The sequence below is a fragment of the Myxocyprinus asiaticus genome, chromosome 4 (assembly GCF_019703515.2).
Source record: "Myxocyprinus asiaticus isolate MX2 ecotype Aquarium Trade chromosome 4, UBuf_Myxa_2, whole genome shotgun sequence".
NCBI classification, from domain to species: domain Eukaryota; kingdom Metazoa; phylum Chordata; class Actinopteri; order Cypriniformes; family Catostomidae; genus Myxocyprinus; species Myxocyprinus asiaticus.
The window spans coordinates 38021664-38045360 of NC_059347.1; the positions used below are offsets into that span (position 1 = coordinate 38021664).

Below are 23697 nucleotides of genomic sequence, written 5' to 3' on the forward strand. Positions count from 1 at the left end.
CCAACCCGAACCTTTGTTACACTCAACTATCTTTAAAGTTAAAAACCATTTGTGCTAGTTGGTGAGATACTTTACAACTCTTCACTTTTTTTACAGAAACACAATTTTGTTAAACAATACACATCTTATTTTACCATTTGGTTTTTCTCAATAATTTCAGTGTCATTTTCTTAATTACATAAGGTTAAATTAAAGACTGTGTGCCTATGTTTTGTCTGAAGAACTCCTTCTATCCATGCCAGAATATAAAACAAATGAATTTTTTCACTTTATAGTAACATTACCCTAATTGTTAAAACAGTATTGTAAACTTTTTATTCATCACACTATACCTAATTTTAAAATGTACACTTAAGAAATCTAACATAGCTCTTTCATGTTTTTGCTTTGGAAACACTATTCCTGTTTATTAAATTTAAAATACGTTTTATGTCTATTTTGTTGTAGCTTGTGCTTGTTAGACAGCTTAAGCAGAAAACAAGTTTTTAAACTTCTATCACAATCAAGATTTTCATACAAACTGCATGTACTGAGAATCTCCTACACAACCTAGTTATATAATATAATATAGGCCTAGTTGCTTTTTTTTTTTTTTTTTAAAAATCATTTTTTAAAACATGTTAAATAAAAATTGCTTTATTTAACTATTTCACACATATAAGTTAAACATTCACTATAAGCAGGGCTTTGGAGGTGGTATAGAGGGTGTGGCTTACACACTAGTTCTGGAATTCAGTGATGTTCATTCTCGCTGTGAATATCTGAGCATGAAGACGTCTCTCATGGAACACACAAAGGTTTAAAACTTTTTGCTAAAAATAATTTGAAACTGTCTTCTGTTTTAGTAGCCTTACCTTGTTCTTGTTCAACAATCTGTATTATCTAAACTGTTTGTATTACACAAACTATATTATGCTAAAAACTGTTTGCTCATCAAGTTTTAAATGAAATTGATACACCCACTCTTTAAAGAATGTGTAACACTTTTGTTAAAACTTGTGTTTTTTAATTTTTGTCACTTTGATTACTTGTTCAACATTTTTAAAGTGAACCACTTTGTTTTTGTGCTAAACTCTCTCTCTCTTGTTCACCATTTAAAGTTGAAGCACTTTGTCTCCCCCAAAACAATACCACATGCCAAACATACCTGGAGGGCCAGGTGCTACATGGCTTGGGGGTCCAGGAGTGGGAGGGGTGGAGTGTGTGTGTGTGTGTGTGTATGTATATATATATATATAGAGAGAGAGAGAGAGAGTGAGAGAGAGAGAGTGAGAGAGACAGAGAGAGAGAGAGAGATTATTCATAAGAATTAATATAAATATTAAGAGTGCGGCCCTCGAGGCTACATAAAACTACATAAAACCATTTTTATAAAAACAAAAATCCAGAATTCCACAAATCAAAATCACCTTGTTTAAATCTAGATCTTACCAGTAAGCATGAACTGATAGGCATTGTCAGAGAGAGAGAAGATGTGGGGTGGGGCCTCCATATGTTTTTTGCCTCTGTAGGCAGCCACCACTTCTGTTTCATAATACTGGGAGCCACTTGTAGGGGTTCACAGTAGCACAGAACAGCCCAGAGTAGGTCTGAAATGAGCAGAGAAGTGGTCAGATTACAGCAGCACAGTCAAAGTCAATTTGAATGCTGTTTTTCTTTGCTTCTTAACTTACGTAAATCATCCATGCTGCATAACGCTCTTTGAGGTTATACAACACAGAGGGTTCATTGAGATGGGTCATCATGGCCATGTCCTCAATCTTGTCAAACTTGGGAGGATTCATTGGGTGGACATCTTCTTCCTTAGCAACTCTCTCCTATAAATGTCATCTAGCAGATTTTAGATTTACCAGAGAAAATGAGTAATGTATTGAGCATTTAGTTTATATGCAATCAGGAAATTTCACCTCCTTAGTGTCAAGCACAGTAACAGTGACTTTGCCACCATCTCTGCTCTTGATTGTTCCTTTAACATACAACTCCTTGGCATCAGCCACATAGCAGGAAGACTTAGCATCAAAGGGCTTGTTCTGATTCTCAATTCTCTCCTTCTCAGGCTTATGTAGATATATGGCAACCTTGTGTGACGCTCCTGTTCTAGCCACTCCGTACTGGACTTGAACCGATGTCTCCGGCATGGGAGGTGGGTGCGCTAACAAGGAGGCTAAAGCCTCTAGCATCAGTTGCTAGTGCACCTCTTGAGGTCAGGAGAGTGAGGTTTATACACATTGCTGTCTATCAGCTGGCCACTGTTACACTTGCCATAAACGGCCATCTCCACATCTGTACTCATGGTGGTGGCTTACTGAAAAATGTAAGGGGAAATTGTATTGTGTTGAAATAATTACCTAAAAATGCACAATGTTCCAACATTACACCAAGCACAACATTAACAAAGTGATTTGCATTTTAATATCAGCTCAAAATCTACTTAAACTTTGTCAAAAACAACATTACATAATGCTAAAATTACAAAAATTCCATTTTGTTTCAAAACAAGTCTGATGGTAATGATAAATGTCTAATTAACTCTGACATCAAGATGTTCTATCTTCTAATGCCTCCACAACTGTAAGAAATTATCTACAGAGCTCAAATAAAGTTATATTTTTCCATGTGTGTGACAGAGTTTCCTGAGCAAACAACACTCAATTTTTACAATGTATCAAAAAGAAAAACTCACTTGACATAGAATAAGCTACATAAATACACAAAGAGATGTCAATACAACAACTCATCCAACACTCATTATGTTAACATAGGGACATCCGCCCACCTTCCCTCTTCTTGAGACCAGATGAAACTTTCCTGCAAAATAAAACAGTTAAACATCCATGATTACCCAAATGATTAATTTTGTAAACTCAAAGCATTTTTAATTGACACTGCTTAATTACAAACTAATCAGGAACCTAGATGTATGAACAGTTTATCCCGTTTTGCTTCCCCAGTAGGTTTGAAGTGGTAATATCAATGTAAGTGTAGCTATGCCAACATCCACTGCAAATCAACTTACCACCAGCTGGAGCTTTTTCAGTCTCCTATTGGGCTGATCATGGCCTCTACTCTTATATTAAGATCAGCTTCCACAATAAGCAGATACTAAATATGGAGAGGCATTAAGAGTTTTAATTACTGTACATAGAAGCTGTCCTTCCACAGAATGTCCATCCCAAGAATGGATGTAACAGCCTTATTAGAAACCAGTTCCATAAAAAGCAGTAAACAAGCTGAATAACATGTAATAGAGATATCAAGTAGAATTATTACACTGTGTAACAAATTTTTTTTTGGGGGGGGGGTTCCTGTGTAGTAAGTGTTATTTTCTAATTGCTTATGCCTCAAAAGTATAGAAAATGGCTATTATTCCCCACAAACTTTGCTTTTGTGACCAGGACAGTGATATTTTGAAATGTACCTATTTTCCAGAACATTCCAGATAGATTCAGTGCTGAGTAAACTTGGAGTAACTTCTAGAACTTTTTCCAGTAATATAAATAGTAGTATAAATACAGAGGCCATAAGCCCACCAGTTCAGTTTAGTTCCAGCTGCCTAAGTGGATACATATCTGCATTTTTCTGAGATGGCATCAAGAGGCTGCAAGCATCTGGCAGGCACATTTTGCTATGTCTGCAGCCAATTTATCAAGACAAGAGCGAAAAAGTACTCCGTGGAAGCATCTGCTAAGATGTGTGAGGCCTACAAGGCATATTTCGGCATGCCTGTTGGGGATCAAGACAAACCCTGGGCACCTCATTTCACCTGTGAGCACTGAAAAAACTCTGGAAGGCAACATGGAAAATTGTTGCTCGGAATTTTGTTATAAAATGTGTTAATTTTTAAAATTGTAAAAGTTTTTAATTTTAAAATGTTTTACAATTTTCAATGTTATTGAAAAAATATATCATATGTGAAAAATGTTGCGAGAATCTCTTGCACATTAGTCATGGGTGAAATAAATGTATTTTTGTAGGATGGTACAGTGGGGAAAAGAGAGCCATGAAGTTTGCTATCCCAAGAATTTGGCAGGAACCCACTGACCACTCAAGCAACTGCTACTTCTGCATGGTGGACTCTTCCAAACATCGGACTGGCAAGAATGCACCTGCTATTATGTATCCGGACCTTCCTTCATCCATTGCCCCGATGCCACACTGCCATGAGCTCCCCGTACCCACTCCTCCGGAGAGAGAGCAGCCGTATTTAGAAGAGAGCAGCAAGTCAGAGAGCGAGGAAGACGTTGTAGATCCAGATGACAATTTCAGAGGTGGAGCTGAGGAGAGAAACCCATACTACCCCAACCAAAAAGACCTCATTGACTTGATTAGAGATCTTGGTTTCACCAAGTCCAATGCCGAGCTTTTGACATCTAGGCTCATGCATGTGCAAGTCGCAGATCAGAGGAAGCGTCACCAACCTTTTTCCAGCTTCTTCACCCGTCAAGATGGGCTCTGCTTCTGCCACAATGTGATCAGTTTGTTTGAGGCAATCGGTATCGCCTAACCAGAATGAGTGGCGCCTCTTCATTGACAGCTCATCCTGGAGCTTCAAAGCTGTGCTGCTCCATAATGGTAACAAGTACCCGTCTCTTCCCCTGGCTCACTCGGTGCACCTCAAAGAGGATTACAACAGCATCAAGACATTGCTGGATGCCTTGAAGTATGATGAGTACGGCTGGGAGGTCATAGGAGACTTCAAAATGGTGGCATTCCTGATGGGTCTCCAAGGCGGTTTTACCAAGTTTCCCTGCTATCTTTGCCTTTGCTTTTGTATTACTTTAGTATAAATACATGTTAATTTGGATTCATATGTTGTTTTTTCAGACTTTGTGAACGAAAAGACACAAATACACCCGTTTTCTCATCGGAAATAGGTACATTTCAAAATATCACTGTCCTGGTCACAAAAGCTTTGTGGGGAATAATAGCCATTTTCTATAGTTTTGAGGCATAAGCAATTAAGAAATAACACTTACTATCCAGGAACAAAAGTTGTGTTACATAGTGTTATCAGTGGATCATTTAAATGGATAATGTTCTTATAATATCTTTATAATGGAATACAATGGATTGTATTCAAGTTTTTTTCTTTTTTTTTTCTGGTGGAACTTAAATACTATGTAAAAGGGGCACATTTACTCGTAATTATTCTCCTATTTTTCATAACAGACACATCTTGCATCATAACAAATACACACTGAGTTAAATTCATGATTCAAGCTGACAAGTGTGTATATGTTTTATAGCATTTCTATTTACACCATGGCAAGCTGATGCATTTAATGAGAGAGGGCAAACTGCCAGACAAATGGTGTGGGACTTGACTCATAATCACTCTATGCTGACTCACTGTGAGTTCATGGAGAAGTTGGCCATATGAGTCAACAAAACAGTCGTGTGTAAACGTTAAAATGATTTTCTTCATAAGTATAGATAAAACTATTTACTATTTGATGAAATATGCAGATGATTTCAGTAGCGTTTTTTAAGCGTTCTTTTTTAATCGCACTTGACAAAATCAGTAAATGACAAAGCAAACTTGCCTCAAATATTATAATTGTTAAAAAATATGAGAAATGTGTAAAGTAGGGTTATGTTCGCGATATACAGGGTCTGTGTGACCCTTTTCTCTTTTTGCGTTTTTCCCCCGTTCTTTTCCCATCTCCCACCACATACTAGAGCAGGGTGAAAAGTTGGTCGTGCCATAGATGGCGCCAAAAATGTCATTTGTTAATAGACCTATTTGGTGTTTGTAAACAGCGATGACGTTTTTTGTGGGCGGAGCCTAACTGGTGGCAGAAAGTGACAGTTCTGCAGTAGCGGCGTCAGATGTGAGCGCCAAAATCCACAGGAATATGGATCATCCGGACACCTTCTCCAGTTATTTTAATGGTTTGCCAGCAGAAGACAGATTGTCTTACACAAATAAGCTAACCCTTAGCAATGGGGTGAGGTTTCCTGACCCGTACTCACTGTTGGGTCAATGGCTCAAGGACCCAACTAAATGGCCAAAGTTACAGTGGCCGGACATCTTCGTATACCTTGTGTAAAAACCCAGCGTCTATACGAAAGAAAAACTCAAGGCATAGAAATCTCTTGACGCATATAATTTTGTACTTTGCGGTCATGTCCAGGACACTGAATACAGATATTTGTCGAACGAATTTTGTGTATTATGGACCAACGTACTGCATGGCCAGTGGCAAGGACAACGCAGCTATACAAGATGTAGGCTATTATAAACAGGTCAAACAACTATATACTGACGGCGAACTGCACTTGCATGGCTGGGTTAGAGTTAACTGTTTTTATTGTAAAACTGCTGCTACTACTATCTAGTCTATGTAAAATGTTATTTCATATAGGACTAAATATTATTTCATGCTGTAACTTTAGGGCTAATACAGTATGCCCTCTATGAATTACATATATGAATATTATCTAGATCTATTGTTTACATCCAATTTTAAAAGCAAAATGCTTATAGTTAATAGTAGAGAATGTCCAATATACTTAATAAGAACTTAGTATATTTTCACCCCAAATGTTGTGTTGATTTGACAAAATGGCTAGTAAAAGCTGAAACATTGATTTCTGTACATTTTAAATGTTTCATAATTTTGTGATGAATGCACATGCAGTTTTGTGACTACTCACAAACTGCGTGTGAAGTAATTAAATTCATTGTTTAAGAAAAACACACTTTCAATACACCCTTGTGAACTTTTATTCTTACTGTTAAAATGAGCATTTGTCACACCATTAGGTACACAGTGGACTTGTATCGACAACAGTAAAACAATATTTAAAGACTAGCACTACGTTCAACTATTACAGCAATGTGGTAATGAGACCAGACACAAGTGCAAGTATAAAAAAAAAATAATTCTTTATATATATTTTCATGAAACTGACAATATTAGAACTTAAAATTCCCTGTAAAATGTAATTGCAGTACTCATTTAATCATTGGTGTCAATATAGAATGTCAATCAAAAGCAATTAAAATAATTCATTCATCAAGGGAAAAAAAAACATCCCACAGTTAACACTGACACACTAGAACAGTGAAACATTAGAAATGTACCATGTGTAGCACCATTTTAGTTCAACCTGTGAGCATTTTGCTTCTTTTTCACATTGTGAATGATTAGCTGCCTTGTTAGTGTGTCTATCATTTAGGCACTACACTTTGGCAAAGATTTGTTAATGCCCCGCACACTACCACCATATCATCCAGGATGTCTGTGTAAGTGGAATTACAGAATTTTGAATTTCTTCCATGGACCAATGACTCTTTCCACGTGTATTCTTACATTTGACAGTCTTCTTGATGTGCCAACTTCATGAGCAGAGAGCTGTTTCTTGCGTTTTGTGAAATGTGTGATATGAAGGGTGGCTCTGTATGCTGCAAGTAGCACTGTCTTTCAGATGAGACGTTCAACCGAGGTCCCGACTCTCTGTGGTAACTAAAAGGGGTCAAATGGAAGGTCACAGTTAACATGAAAACTAGATGAACTATAACACCGGCATAGTTTAAAACCCTTGTTTTAGCGCAGCAGTTGATTGACAGGTAGAAGTTTCACCCTAGAACTCATTGTCAAAGATTTATCATAAAAGCCTATCTGTCATGTTTGTGCCATTATAATTGATGCTATGCCCCTCAATGTCCTAGCACTTATAAAATGAAAACAAGTATGACTGATAAAACAAAATTGATCATAACAGAAATTTTACAGAGTTACGAATAAAGACTTTTTTCTAGCACAACTTCTGAAGATGATATCTCACACACACACTCACACAAACATCCCTAATAATTTCACCTCAGCACAAAACACCACTAAAACCACACACCCACGTCAAAAAGCTCAAGTGACCGTGAAAGTGGACCATAAATACCGAATGAACAGTGTGGCATGCAGGGCTGGGCTGAGTGTCATCTGGGCAGAGTGAGGCCATGAAGATAAGTGGTGAATGAGGTCCACCTGTGTGCCACACTGGTCTCTTGTCCCAGCGAGGGGAGTGGAAGTATTTAAGGAAAGGAGACAGCGGCAGACAAGAGAGAGGGGACGCAAAAATATGTCTGTACGAGTCTGTGTGTCAGTGGGGTGTATGCTGAAAAGCGGTGTCTTATTGTGTGCGGCTGAAAAGTGCAACAATAAATGTCTGCATGTTTTGTCAAGCCAGCCCCAGCGAGTCCTCCGTACCTTAAAAGGTGCTATTTGTAAGATTGACAACAAGCGTTTCAAATGGGTACACTCCAAATTCAAAATATTGAAGAGTTGCCCCACCCCAGGCTCGAAGCTCATGCGGGTTGCCAGAACGCTGACACGCAAATTAGCCAAAGCAGCATCCGTTTTAAAGGATTTCTGGGACATAAGCTGTATCCAGCTTCCAAAGGCATCTCCAATATTTATCCTTGTTTTACTACGCCTCTGGTCATGGTGGTTTAAAGATGGATGGCGAGGCTTTTTAGGTCGGGAGGAATCTGTTGTCTCTGATCCAGTTCGTTTGCTGGATTCCATGGCTGCAGCACGCAGTGTTGTTTGCCTGCAAATTTGTTAAAATCGCGCAACCCGGCGGTGTCGAAATACTATAGGCAGTGGGCGGGATCACACAGGCCAAAACATAAACAGACATTCCGGCCCGGAATGGAAACTTCAACGTAGAATTTATTGGCTGTAGCATTGTTATAAGGGAAACCATTACTTCAACATTTTTATTCTCTAGTGACATAATGGTCATTTTATGTTTTAGTACAGTAAAATGTTATATCACCTTTGTTACAAACAGCATAAATCAAAATGAAAGACTTCCCATATTTAGATTACAATGACTGCTAACACAAACCAATGCATCAACTCCACAACACCTCAGTGCAATGGCGTAAAATTAATTGAAATGATACAGCAGCACATTAGAATAAATTAGCTTTTAAAATTTACAAATGAGATCATGACATTCTCCAGATCTCAGTTTATTAACATTGAGGATGAAGGGCTAACCCCACACATAAATGAAAATGATAAAATGGCTTTTATGCAACAGATCTTAATATAATTTTTCAAATAATAAATACCTTTTTTTCCCCTTGTATAAATGGACATAAAACAAGTTTGTTGCAGAAAATATATTAAAATAAATGTATGATGCCATGCACTTTGCACAACAGCGCCAGCTCTGGTGGGGCTTAGCCCCACTTGCCCCTAATGTAGAGAAGCCTCTGGGTATGACATTGAAAGGATATTTGTCTTGGCGGACTAGATCTGCTATGCTGCTGCAGAGCAAGTATGGAGACTTGCTGTACTGAGTTAAGCATTTGGACATGCTGCTTCTTCTGCACAATTAGACAAAGCTCAAGACATGCTGCACAGAGCATGTATGATATGCTGCTGCACAAATAGACATTAAACAATACCCATGTAGTAGATCTAAACTTGTGGAGGTGGGTTTGTGGAAAAACTCTCGCAGCGCACTGCAGTGAAACTGGCTTACTAGCAAACGGAGTAATTTAAATGTTAGACAAAGAGACACACAAGTTCATTGGCTACACGATTACATGTCAAAGGACCAATCAGCTTACATCATGCAAGCCGATTGGATTAAAAGGAATATTCTGGGTTCAATACAAATTAAGCTCAAGCCACAGCATTTGTGGCAAAATGTTGATTACCACAAATAGACTCCTCAGTCCTTTTATAAAAAAAAAAAAAGCAAAATTCATGGTTAAAGTGAGTCATTTACAATAGTGAATAAACACTCCAAAAATTGGACCAAAGGCAGAAATGTGAAGCTTATATAATTTTATTAAAGCACTTACATTATTTCTTCTGTCAAATCTCATATACTGTATTATTTGAGCTGTAAAGTTGTTTAAATCGTCATTTTGAGGTTTGTTGACATTATCGTCATAGCATTGAAGTTGTAAAATTGGATATAACTTAAAAGGTTAGTAAGCAGTTTTTTTCACACTAGCGTTAACACATTTTCAACTTGTGGCTGTACTTTTGAAAGTGTGTATTTTAACGTTTACGGATTGGCCCAAATTCACTTCCATCGTAAGTGCCTCACTGTAACATCAATTTTTGCTAATTTAAAGAGGGGCATGTCAAAATTGTGGTAATCAATATCATGCCTCAAATGAGTTTTAAGTTATATTGAACCCAAAGTATTCCTTTGACATGTCACATGTGAGGGAGCCAATTGGCAACAGATAACAAGTTCAAAGAACCTATCAGCTTGTGCCGCATGGAGTTTCATGACTGAACTTTGGTCATTCTGCAATAAATGTTATTTTTTGGAAAATATAAACGGTCTCAGAGCTTGTTGACCTGAGGGTCAGTGATGTCAACACAATTCTCAGCCTCCTCCTGTGCATGGTTCCTTCTTAAAATGGACAAGTGAGCCTTGCTCTTCCTGCAAGGCAAGAGCATAGTCATCTGAGACAAACATTTTAATTTACATTTATGCTTATTTGATCTATAAATGAATGTTCTAAATCACACATTTGTCAGCCAGCCTCATTTAAAGTCTTAATTTGTATGCCTTTTGTAAACTTCCAGTTAAAACTCATTTCCAGAGCTTGCAGTCTTTGACTGTTCTAATTTTTTTTTCCCCACATTAAATTAGACAAATGAGCGGACTCATTTTTTTCCCCAATGTAAATGTTATTTTTCAACCAGTCCAGTTGAGTGCTTGTCCATTCATCCCCCTCTCTTGCTCTTTATTTGCTGTCATGGCAGCCTTTTGCATACACTTCTTAAACGACCTGCCATACTAAACCAGTTTGAGAACACAAAATTCAGAGCAAAGTTGTGATTTGACCAACAATTCCATTCCCAGTTCATTCATACATTGCACTGAAACTGCAGTTTAAGTAGCACAGATTCTCAAACATTTAGCTGTAACCAGAGTGTGAGCTCTGATAGACATTTTAACTCAAAGTTCATTTAACTATAATTGTCTGCCATGAATCAAGAAGACTTCATGAACAAGCTCTTACCAACTTTCCTAAGGATGCCATTAACTTGAAACCATACTGCAGAACTCCATTTCTTTACAGCAGTTATGCAGATTCTCAAAATAAATGCTTTAAATGCACTCAAATTCATATACTGATACAGGATGTACAAATTTTCAAAAAGGTAATTCTACAGAACAAACATTCTATGACTTCAGTAGGTGCTATAGTGTTTCACTTTTCAGCCTGAGAAAAAAAGGCATAGGCTTAATACAACTGCACAGCTATATGAATTGGCCTTTTTATTTTCATAGACAAATGTAGAATAAACTGAACTGTAGAAAAATCTACAGAGTACAAACTCTCATATTTCATCAAAATATTATTCAGCTGACCTTTCCAGCATCACAGCTCAATTTTGTTGACCTGAGACTCAGCAATGTCAGCATGCTCCTCAGATTCTCCCAGCTCATGCTGCACCTTCCTCAACTTGGGCAGGGGAGTGTTGGCTTGCTCCTCCTAAAAGGGTTGTTTTTAACATGTTTAAGAACTATGCTAACATTACATTTGTGTTCGCTGCCTACATAACAGTATCAACATTTTCAAATAGATTTTACATACCACCTCAGCCTGCCTCTTGTAGGCCTTGACTTTCAGCTGCAGCTTATCAACCAGATCCTGGAGTCTAGTGATATTCTTCTTGTCCTCAGTCTACAAACAATACATTATGTATTTATTTTAAAAAGTCTTACTATGTTATTCTCAGCTCAATCTTGTGGATACAGAATTAACGTTTGAAAATAATCAGGTATGATCATACCTGGTATGAGTAGCAGACAGATCTCTTGCTTATCGGAAAGGAAGCAGGAACCGGGCCAACAACCAAAAGACTCAAGCACAACATAATACTGCTTTTCAGCATAACAAAAACATTAAAGCACACACACAGCTCTGTGCATGTCTCTCGAACTGGTATCTCCAGCTCCCCTTTCTCATGCTGATTAATGCAACTCGGCACCAGGTGTCCATCCTCATGGCCCGACAATGCCCTCCTCCCATACCAACGCCCGATTCAGGCCAGGGAACCAATCAGCCTGACTTTTGAAATCTTTACTACACTCCAAGAGGTCAAGTTTGATTTTAGTTTAAATGGTTGCAATTCTCTTGAACTAAACTCGGCAAAAAACGCGGAAAAATTGATGCCTCCAAGGCACTTGCAAGTTTCTGGACATTTCGGGGAATTGAGGTCCAGTTATATAAAAAAATAAAATAAAATAAATTAAAAAAATAAATAAATAAAACACTTGGGACACAAGAGACCCTTCTACTGATTCTGCAAAACACCAAAAGAAAGATGCCCAGGGTCCCTTCTCATCTGCGTGAATGTGCCTTAGGCATGCTGCATGGATACTGCAGATGTGGCCAGGGCAGTAAATTGCCATGTCTGTACTGAGAGACGCCTACGACAGCACTACAGGGAGACACCAGCACAGGATCGGTACATCCAAATATCACACCTGTGGAACGGGGCAGGATGGCAACAACAACAACAACAACAGCCTGAGTTACACCAGGAAAGCACAATCCCTCCATCAGTGCTCAGATGGTCTGCAATAGACAGAGAGGCTGGACTGAGGGCTTGTAGGCCTGTTGTAAGGCAGGTCCTTACCAGACATCACCGGCAACAACGTCACCTATGGGCACAAACCCACCTTCGCTGGACCAGACAGGTCTGGGAAAAAAAAAAAAAAAAAAAAAAATTGCTCCTCACTGATGAGTCGTGGTTTTAATCTCACCAGGGGTGATGGTCGGACTTGCATTTAATCGAAGGAATGAGTGTTACACTGAGGCCTGTACTCTGGAGCGGGATTGATTTGGAGGGTCCGTCATGGTCTGGGGCGGTGTGTAACAGCATCATCGGACTGAGCTTGTTGCCTGCAATGACAATCAATGTGTTGCAGGGAAGACATCCTCCTCCATCATGTGGTACCCTTCCATCCTGACATGACCCTCCAGCATGATGATGCCACCAGCCATACTGCTCATTTTGTGTGTGTGATTTCCTGCAAGACAGGAATGTTAGTGTTCTGCCATGGCCAGCAAAGAGCCCGGATCTCAATCCCATTGAGCACGTCTGGGACCTGTTGGATCGGAGGGTGAGGGCTAGGGCCATTCCCCACCAGAAATGTCTGGGAACTCGCAAGTGCCTTGGAAGAGTGGGGTAACATCTCACAGCAAGAACTGGCAAATCTGGTGCAGTCCTTAATGCAGCTGGTGGCTACACCAGATACTGACTGTTACTTTTGATTTTAACCCCCACTCCCCTCATTACTTTGACTTCCTCCTCAATCTGTCTCTTTAACTCTTCAATTTGCTGTGTGAAAGCTTGTTTTCTTCTAGTCAGAAGAGAATCTAGAGCCTCCTCCAGCTGTCGTCCAAACTCACCTGTTTTGAGAATCAGAAATTAAATTTGTGCATAATGTGTAATGTTAGGATTTAAATCAAATCAAATCACTTTATTGTCACACAGTCATATACACAAGTGCAATGGTGTGTGAAATTCTTGGGTGCAGTTCCGATCAACATAGCAGTCGTGACAGTGATGAGACATATACCAATTTACAATAACATCAAATTAACACAACACAATTTAAACATCTGTTATACATAATTACACTCAACAATATACAAATAATAACATACACTGTACAGTATACAATATGTTGTTTTTTTTTTTTTTTTGTTTTTTACTATATAGATACTATATAGATACACATTATTCAATAAAAATTAAAATATATATGAAAAAAGTATATATATAGAATGTACAGTATTGTACTGTATTGACATTCAGGCTGTCGGTTGATAGTCAGTTGTTAAGAGAGACATAATATAATGACAGTAATATAATTTATGACAGTCCGGTGTGAGATAAAAAAAAAAAAAAAAAAAAAAAAAGCATTTAATTTAGAAATGTTTGTCAATTTAGAATGTGAATGGATATGTTTATATATTTCTCATGATTTACCATTCTCAGTCTGAAGGCTTGCTCTCTGGGCACCGAGGTAATTTGCCTCAGTCTTATCATTCTTGGACTTTTTCACTCAGTTGGTCCTCAAGAGTGTGGTACATCTTCAAGATTTGCCTATTTTAGTTAAAGTTAAAATGGTCTTGAGCAGATCATTTATTACTAAAATACACTGGACTATTTAACGGACCTTTTCTTTGGCATCAGCCTCCATGTTGCTGGAGAGATCAATCTCCATTTTGCATTCACTCTTCTCCTTCAAGCTTCTGCTTGACATGTTGGTTGTCGATTTACTCTCCTAGCTCAGCCACGCTGTCGGCCTGCTTCTTGGAGGGCAGCAGTGGTTTCATGCTGGAGGGTGGTCTCTTCAAGATAGACACAGCTTCTGAAATTCAGCCTCATGCTTCTTATTCATCTCGATCGGAGCAGCAGTTGCTCCTCCAGCCTCTCACTTATCTCCAAGTTTCCTGGAGAGAGCTGATCTCTCCACCTTTGCACGAGCAGCACGCTCAGCCTCAATCTCTTCCAGTTCCTCAATGTGAGCCTACAGTGACAATTAATGAACTTCTGATCTTGATTTTTATGTACAATTAACAATGTAAAATAAGAGTCCAACAAATACCTGAAGCTCTTTGATCTTCTTGAGTTGAGCTCCAAGAGACTGTTCATCTTCAGTCTTGTGGAGAAGCTGGCTTGTTTCAAAGTCTTTCCTGTGGGAGTCAAACAATTACTTGTATGTACATTCATAACAATAGTTCAAATGATTTGATGTTTTTATTACTACTTCAGCATCCCCTCAGATTGTTGCTTGTCATTTTCGATGTCCATAATGGACTCCTGGGCCAATTTGAGGTCTTTGCATAGCTTCAAGCTGTGGGAAAACAATATATAAATGTTCAAAGCTGATGTAAATTTGATGAACTAAGGAAATGTTGAAATAGTAACTCATGTCTTCAACTTGTTGCTCAAGCTTTGTCTTGGGTGTTGACTTTGTCCTCCTCTGCCTAGAAGTAATCCAGAGTCAGCTGATGTGCCTCTTGGAGGGCTTTCTTCTCCTTTGTAAGCTTTGCAATGCTCTCATCATGTGCTGCCGTTTCCTCAGTCAGGTTCTTGACCTGTGATGTTGGATACTAAAATTACTTCATTTTGTTTGAATTAATTCTCTAAACAAAATTAGGTGAACAATAGAAATGACATTTTAAACCAACTGTCACAACCTTATTTTCAGTGGCACGTTTTTCCCCTTTTCCTCGGAGCTTGAGGTCAATGTCTTCAGCTCAGAACACTCAACCTCCAGTTTCCTCTTCTTGGCTGCGAGTTCAACATTGATTTCTTCCTCATCCTCCAGTCTCAGAGTTTAGCTTCAAGCTGGATTTTGCTCTTGATCAGAAAAATTTTTTAAAAAAAAATGTGCAAAATAAGTCAGTATACACATTAGCAGCTTGTGCTCATCACCTGTCTGAAGTTTCTACCGAATAATCCAAATGAATGCTTCCCTCATTTCACTTACAGACACCACCTGAAAGTGCAGATCATTCTTCTCTTCCAGCTCCTTTTTAGCCTCAGCCTTTGCAAGATCTGCTTTGCATTTTGCAAAGTCCTCTTCTATGGTTGCCAGCTCCTTCTCAGTCTCAGCACTCTTCAGCAGAGGCTTGATCTTGTAATTAACCTTCATCCATGGCCAGTGTTTGACATTCATGAATGAGCGCATGTTGTGTTGGATGGTGTAAATGGACTCCTTGTGAATTGTCAATTAATGTCATAAATATCATTGACTCTTGTCAGTTATTGTTGCCATCTTTACTGATTTCATAACTCACATCTCCATCTTCACAAACTCCCTCATCAGGTAACCATGGCAGAGAGCCCAACTCATTGTGACCAGAGAAGCCAGTTTCTTATCACACATCTCCTCAAGAGTAGCCAGAAGACCAGCTTTAAGAACACCTGAATTCATGCCTAATAATGCAAAGTTTGATTTTAACATTATGATCTGAAACCATACATCATGATACCTGAATCTTTGAAATGTAATGCAAATAAAAGAACCTTTGTGTGCCCAAATCTATACTGGTCATGATCAATATCGATTGATCCCAGGAGTTTCTCACAGGCTTTCTTGTCCAGAAGCTGTCCCTCAAGGATAACACTGGCATTCAGCACCTTGTATCTGTGGAAGATTAAGTAAAATGCTTCATATTAGTGTTGGGTTAGAGTCCACCTTAGTCCAGTTTGAGTCAAGTCCAAGTCTTTAAACAAAGAGTCAGAGTCCAAAAGGGGCCTAGTCAGACTCAAGCCAGAGTCGAGTCCAAGTGAATCAGTTCAAGAATCTGAATTAAAATTGTAACTAAACTCATATTTTAAGCTTAAACTTCACACTAAGAAAAACAAAATGTCAATATAATATGCAGAAAACAGATCCTGCTGAACAAATTTCAAAGTGGTTTCAGAATGAAAGCATATGCTTTGTGTGAAGACAAAACTATCCTTCAACACACTTATTGCATTGTTTACAGTTATTTATTGCTTTCCCCTCCACTCAAACATTCAAAGAAAGTGAAAGCTGCGTTAGTCATTACAACTAGAGTTATGAATTTTAAATTTAACTTAACTTAAATTTCTACTTCATTTTCAATTTAGTTCTCAAATTATGGGTGAAACATTTAAACACACACACACACACACACACACACCTTTTTCAGGTCTAGGGGAGAAAAAAATAAATAAAAATAAAAAAACCACACCACACCAAACACCAACATGTCTGGGGAAGAGGAAGTATGGTTTACATTGTTTTTCCATTGCATCCCAAATGCCATGGACTCTGCCGGAAGGCTTGAGTCAGAGTAAAAATGCACCAGAGTCCATGACACGTCCATTAAAACTGTACTCATGACTCAGACTCTAGTCTGAACTAGAGTACCCCAACTCGCTTTACATTAAGATAACCCATCAAAAGAAAATAGTATTTTCATGCAGTCCCATTTACCTCTGTTTGAAGTCGCCATAGATGGTTCTGCTGGGGAAGCCATTTCTGCAGATTCTGATACCCTCCAGTACACAGTTACACCTCAGCTGGTGAATAACCAGGAAGGTCTCCATGAGACCTATAAAGAACAATTAACATCTTGAGCATTTTACATGCCCATCATCATTTTGATAGTGTCAGAATATCTGCAAGCCTTTCATTACTTTAACTGGAGTCTTGGACTCATTGGGAATCAGACAATGCACAAAGGGTGCATGCTCCTCAAGTTGGTCATGAGCCTGCCCAAGTTCTCTTGTGGAAAATAAGAATTCTCATTTTATTCTCAAAACACAGCAATATTGTCGTCATCAATTTCAACATCCTCTATACATACCCTGAACTGGGATGACACAGTCTGCATGGAGCCACCCTTCTTGCCTCCCTTGTTGACAGTTTCTACAGACATTGAAATAATGACCCAAACTGTCAACTTAAGCACGGAGTTAGTTCAGGTAGGTCATATCAGTCAATCTATGCAGTCAGCTGAATTATGACATCAAAAATTAGTGTGATTCTTTTTAAGTCCCTCCATTCTTTAGCTGCCTTTCAATTGCATGGCACCAGGTAGCTTTAACAACCTCCTCCATCTGAAGACCCACTTTTTGTCTAATAGCACATTTGTGAAATATTTGTACCAAGTTATGTAGTTCTGTTGAATTGGCTTAGTTACCCCTGGGGAATTTGATTTGCTGCTCTCCCCACTTTCTTCAATCATGGCAGCATGGATCCCCACAAAACAGAACCATACTGCCAACAAAAATAGACTGCTTCCAATTGAAAATTTTTGAAAGTGATCCAGAATAAACTATTTTGAATTACACACTTGTAATTTTGACAGACTTCTGGTACAGCTGCACAACAGACTCATTCAGTGAATCCTTATTCTTGTCCAACCAGCCAACGATGTTTTAGTCCACAGTTCCAACGTAGTGAACCAGGGAGAAGTGGCTCTCATCTTTGCTTTTGTCAGGCTTTGGTTTCTGGAATGCTGCACACTTGCCAAGGTGCTGATTATATGGTGTTCTTGAAGTGTCTGTAGCCTTGGGGAACATGCACTCCTCTTCAAGGATTGCGAAGATACCCATGGGCTATTTGTAAGAGGAAGCATATTACTAAGATACACATTGACAACAGCATTATAAAAAATGTATAATACAGTAAAACCTTTTCAATGAGCTCAATGCAAGCAGCCAAGTCAATGAACTCCCAAACAATGTCCTCCTTGTATTCCTCTTGTTCCAGCACAAACATGTGGTGGCTGAAGAACCATTGCAGTTACTCATCGGTGAAGTTGATGCACAGTTGCTCCATGCTATTGAACTGATGAGAGAGAGACCGAAAATGGGTCAATGCTCATTGAAATCATAAAATAAGTAGTTACAAAGATCTCAAAGCCAGCAATATACAGCACACCAATGAAGAACTGTCAGGCCTGCTTTGTGTCCAACATCTAGTTGATATGAATGACCATCCACAAGAACATCCTCTCATAGATGGACTTGGCCAAAGCGCTAACAGAGTTGTACACCTGTGAATAGAATTCAGTGCAAGTATTACTGAAACTGCTAATTTGTCTTAGCTGGCAACGCTTGTTGCTTGGCATATTACCACATACCTGTGGCATGATTTGACCTTTGGTCAAAAACTCAAACCCAACCTTCACTCTGGGGTTGCACAAAGCCTTCAGCATATCAGCGGAGTTCAAATCCAAAAGGTATGCAACTTGTCGGTCTCTGAAATAAAAATTAAAAAAATTATTGCATTGAAAACACATACATGTATACATATACAGTGTGTGTAACGGAGAAACTCAGAGGCAGAGAGATGGACTCATTCGCGGGGTTTATTAAACAGGGGAATGGATCAGAGATGTAACAAACAGGTGAGGCAATGCAGAAACAGATACGATACTAACAGCAAGTGAATAAAATCCAAACAGGGAAATATGGCGATGTGCAGATGAAAGGTACTCACAACAGTCTTTTGATCTTTGCAGGAATCGTAAACAACATAGGAGAGTCCAATCGCTGGGGAATAAACAGAGGATTAATTAACACAAAACTCAGACGAGGGGAACAAATGTCAAGGTAAGTAATCAACCAGGTAAGTACAGACAAACTAGGGGGTCTGTAGTCTTAGGGAGAACATAGATGAGAACAAACAAAGAGTGAGTGTGAAGGCTGGGTATAAATGAAGTCCTTGATTAGTCTCTGATGATGTGCAGGTGCGAGTGATCAAAACTCAGGGGAGATTGAGCGCTGTGTCTACAGTGAGGGAGAGGGAGCGGAGTGTGGAGTGAGAGAGTGAGTCTGATGGATCCGTGACAAAATATATATATATATATATATATATTTAGGAGGAACACCCCAACACTGACCCCCCTCACCATTCTAAACAGCACTGTGGCAGCAGTGGAGTCATTCAGGTTCCTGGGCACTACCATCTCACAGGACCTGAAGTGGGAGACCCACATTGACTACATTGTGAAAAAGGCCCAGCAGAGGTTGTACTTCCTTTGCCAGCTGAGGAAATTCAACCTGCCACAGGCGCTGCTGATACAGTTCTACTCAGCAGTTATTGAGTCTGTCCTCTGCACTTCAATAACTGTCTGGTTTGGTGCAGCTACGAAATCAGACATCAGAAGACAACAAAGGACAGTTCGGACTGCTGAGAGGATTATTGGTTGTCCCCTGCCCCCCCTTCAAGAACTATACACTTCCAGAGTGAAGAAAAAGGCTGGAAAAATCACTCTGGACCCCACTACCTGCCCACTACCTTTTTTGAACTGTTGCCTTCTGGCTGATGCTTCAGAGCTCTGAGCACCAGAACCGTCAGGCACAGGAACAGTTTTTTCCCTCAGGCCATCCATCACATGGACAGTTAAATTGCCCCATTGAGCAATAACTATGTGCAATAAACAGTTTAGTCTTTCTTATATTTATCCAACACATCCAACCTCTTCTGCCATTTCATTCCTCTGGGGAAAAAATAAATAAAAAATTTACACTGTACACAACAGATTTGTATTTATTATTTTTTATTATTATATATGTCTTGCTGCTGTTTTTTTTATTGTTTTTGTATGGTTGTACACTGGAAGCTCTGGTCACCAAGACAAATTCCTTGTATGTGTAAACATACTTGGCAATAAAGCTCATTCTGATATATATATATATATATATATATATATATATATATATATATATATATATATATATAAACAAAGTTAAAAAAAGAAACGTCCTTTCACTTTCAACTGCTTTTATTTTCAGCAAACTTAACATGTGTAATTATGTGTATGAACATAAAAAATCCAAAAGGTCCCAGACGTGCTCAATGGGATTGTGATCCAGGCTCTTCGCTGGCCATGGCAGAACATTGACATTCCTGTCTTGCAGTATGAGCAGTATGGCTGGTGGCACTGTTATGCTAGAGGGTCATGTCAGGATGAGCTTGCAGGAAGGGTACCACTTGAGGGAGGAGGATGTCTTCCCTGTAATGCACAGCATTGAGATTGCCTGCAATAACAACAAGCTCAGTCCGAAGATGCTGTGACACACCGCCCCAGACCATGATGGACCGTCCACCTCCAAATCGATCCTGCTCCAGAGTACAGGCCTCGGTGTAATGCTCATTCCTTCGATGATAAACGCGAGTCCGACCATCACCCCTGGTGAGACACAACCACGACTCCTCAGTGAAGAGCACTTTTTGCCATGAAGGTGTGTTTGTGCCCATAGGCGACATTGTTGCCAGTGATATCTGGTAAGGACCTGCCTTACAACAGGCCTACAAACCCTCAGTCCAGCCTCTCTCAGCCTATTGTGGACAGTCTGAGCACTGATGGAGGGATTGTGTGTTCCTGGTGTAACTCGGGCAGCTGTTGTTGCCATCTTGTACCTGTCCCACAGGTGTGATATTCGGATGTACCGATCCTGTGCAGGTGTTGTTACATGTGGTCTGCCACTGCAAGGACGATCAGCTGTCCTTCCTGTCTCCCTGTAGCACTGTCTTAGGCATCTCACAGTACGGACATTGCAATTTATTGCCCTGGCCACATCTGGTGTTTTTCAGAATTAGTAGAAAGGTCTCTTTAGTGTCCTAAGTTTTTATAACTGTAACCTTAATTGCCTACCGTCTGTAAGCTGTTAGTGTCTTAATGATCGTTCCACAGATGCATGTTCATTAATTGTTTATGGTTCATTGAATAAGCATGGGAAACATTGTTTAAACCCTTTACAATAAAGATCTGTAAAGTTATTTGGATTTTTACAAAATTATCTTTAAAATACATTGTCCTGAAAAAGGGACGTTTCTTTTTTTTTATATATATATATAAAACCATGCCATATATATATATATATATATATATATATATATATAAAGATCTCTCAAAGCATTCTTGAATGTGATAACACACATTAGAACTATTTAGTCTCACCCTCTGTGCCATCAGGCTCAGCCTGCTCCTCACGCTGCTTCTGCTTGAACTTCATGTTGCCATGATGCAGCACAGCTCCAGTAAACTTGTAGATGCCCATCTTCTCCTCAGCACTAAAGCCCAGAATGTCAATAGCAGTCTGGAAATTGCAATGGAGGTTGAGTACTATCTGAAATTTTTATATAGCATATGTTAGTTATCGTATTAGCAATGACTTATACTGTATCAGTTGCAACCAGCTCCTCTTTATCATCAATGCTTGGCACTGTGATCTGACCTTGACTGCACATGGGGAAGTCATAGGTGTTAGTGGTGATGAGTGTCATTTCTGAAATACACAGAGCATTTATGATAGAGTATTTTACAATATTATTTTGCATTAAAAAGAGATTTGATTGAAATGTGTCAACCTACCAATCAGCTCAGGCTTATGGTTAGTCATCATCTGGCAGAAGATATGGTAGACTCTCTCATCTGGAAGCTGGAAAATCACTCTAGACTTCTCCAGTAGATCTGTTGAGAAATTGTACTTAAATCTTCTGAAGAGTGGTAGATAAAGCATGTCCACCTACATGTCTCAGTATCAGCACTTGTCAGTTTTCCAGTCGTGCCAAAGTTAATTCTGATTAATTTATACTGTTTAAAGCAAAATAACATTTGAGCTGCTATTGTGCAAAAACAGAAGGCTATTTAAATAATACAGTATAATGACTTATCAGGCAAACTGTGTAAACACAAATGCAATAAAACTGACCAATTGTTCAGTATGTAAAATAACAAAACAGGTGAACTTATAAAACAAGATGAGTTGTCATTTCTCACAGTCTTGGCATTACCATAAGCCTCTAGCAGAGGGTTTGCAGCAATGATCTGGTCCTCAAGAGATCCCTGTTTTGAGTGAAGAGTTAAAATTATTTCATGTCTCATATCTAAACATAATTTGCAAATAGTTTGTGGTATTTTTAACATAGATATAAATATATTTTTTTTCTCATACCTGCATTTTGCCTGAACCTTGATCTTTCTTCTTCTCACCCTGCACTGCAACTGTGGCAAAGTACTGGATGACATGTTTGGTGTTCACAGTCTTTCCATCACCAGATTCTCCACTGGTTTATGAGAGATGATAAGACAGAAGATGATCAGACATGTGCAAGTTCTATAAGAAGAAAATATAACTGTTCTCAACATCTCATAACAGTAGATACATACGTAATCAGGACAGATTGGTTCTCTCTGTCTGTAAATTCAAAGGCAATCATTTTTAAGTAATTGTTTTATAAAAAGTCCAAAAAAGCAGACAAAATTTCACAAATCAAGATCTTACCAGTAAGCATGAACTGATAGTATTGTCAGAGACAGAGAAGATATGGGGTGGGGCCTCCATACGCTTTTTGCCTCTGTAGGCAGCCACCACTTCTGCATCATACACTGGGAGCCACTTGTAGGGGTTCACAGTAGCACAGAACAGTCCAGAGTAGGTCTGAAATGAGCAGAGAAGTGGTCAGATTACAGCAGCACAGTCAAAGTTTATTTGAATGCTGTTTTTCTTTGCTTCTTAACTTACATAAATCATCCATGCTGCATAACGCTCTTTGAGGTTATACAGCACAGAGGGTTCATTGAGATGGGTCATCATGGCCATGTCCTCAATCTTGTCAAACTTGGGAGGATTCATTGGGTGGACATCATCCTCCTTAGCAACTCTCTCCTATAAAAGTCATCCAGAATATATTACCAGAGAAAATATGCAATGTGTAATGAACTGAGCATCTAGTTTATATGGAAAATTCACCTCTTTAGTGTCAAGCACAAGAATGGTGACTTTGCCACCATCTCTGCTCTTGATTGTTCCTTTGACGTACAGCTTTTTATCATCAACCACAAAGCAGGCAGTCTTAGCAACAAAGGGCTTGTTCTGAGCCTCAATCCTCTCCTTCTCAGGCTTATGTAGTTAAATGGCAGCCTTGCCATAAATGGCCATCTCCGCGTCCATACTCATGGTGGCAGCTTACAAAAAATGGGGAAAGAAACACTGTAGTAGTCAAATATACAATTCATACCCACATTCACTGAGAGTAACACTTTTTAAATCTGTTTATTTCACTAAATTGTAAAAAAAAAAAAAAAAAAATATGTGAAAACACTTGTTCTGGAGTCTCTGATTAAATAAACACAATTCACAGAAGAAAATCATTTAAAATGATCATTTTAAATCCATATTATCTCTTTTTTCT

General features: G+C 38.9%; 1 protein-coding gene and 1 pseudogene across 1 annotated transcript; both read right to left on the reverse strand.

Moving 5' to 3' along the window:
• Positions 1-7029: 7029 nt before the first annotated feature.
• On the reverse strand, positions 7030-12675 carry LOC127438118 (myosin-7-like). Its single transcript, XM_051693402.1, has 4 exons — positions 11784-12675; positions 11585-11674; positions 11359-11482; positions 7030-7469 (listed from the first exon to the last, which is right to left on the reverse strand). Exons 1-3 carry the CDS (start codon positions 11883-11885, stop codon positions 11369-11371), a joined length of 306 nt encoding a protein of 101 aa, XP_051549362.1. The 5' UTR covers positions 11886-12675; the 3' UTR covers positions 7030-7469; positions 11359-11368.
• On the reverse strand, positions 12674-23462 carry LOC127438110 (myosin heavy chain, fast skeletal muscle-like; annotated as a pseudogene).
• Between the last annotated feature and the right edge of the window lie 235 nt (positions 23463-23697).

What these genes read in the sequence shown, in the direction of transcription:
- LOC127438118 (XM_051693402.1), bottom strand. Translation starts at nt 11,885, where the DNA reads ATGCTGAAAAGCAGTATTATGTTGTGCTTGAGTCTTTTGGTTGTTGGC. An exon ending in CTGTCTGCTACTCATACCAG is followed by an intron (nt 11,675 to 11,783) that starts GTATGATCATAC and finishes TATTGTTTGTAG; the next exon opens with ACTGAGGACAAGAAGAATAT. An exon ending in ACAAGAGGCAGGCTGAGGTG is followed by an intron (nt 11,483 to 11,584) that starts GTATGTAAAATC and finishes CAACCCTTTTAG; the next exon opens with GAGGAGCAAGCCAACACTCC.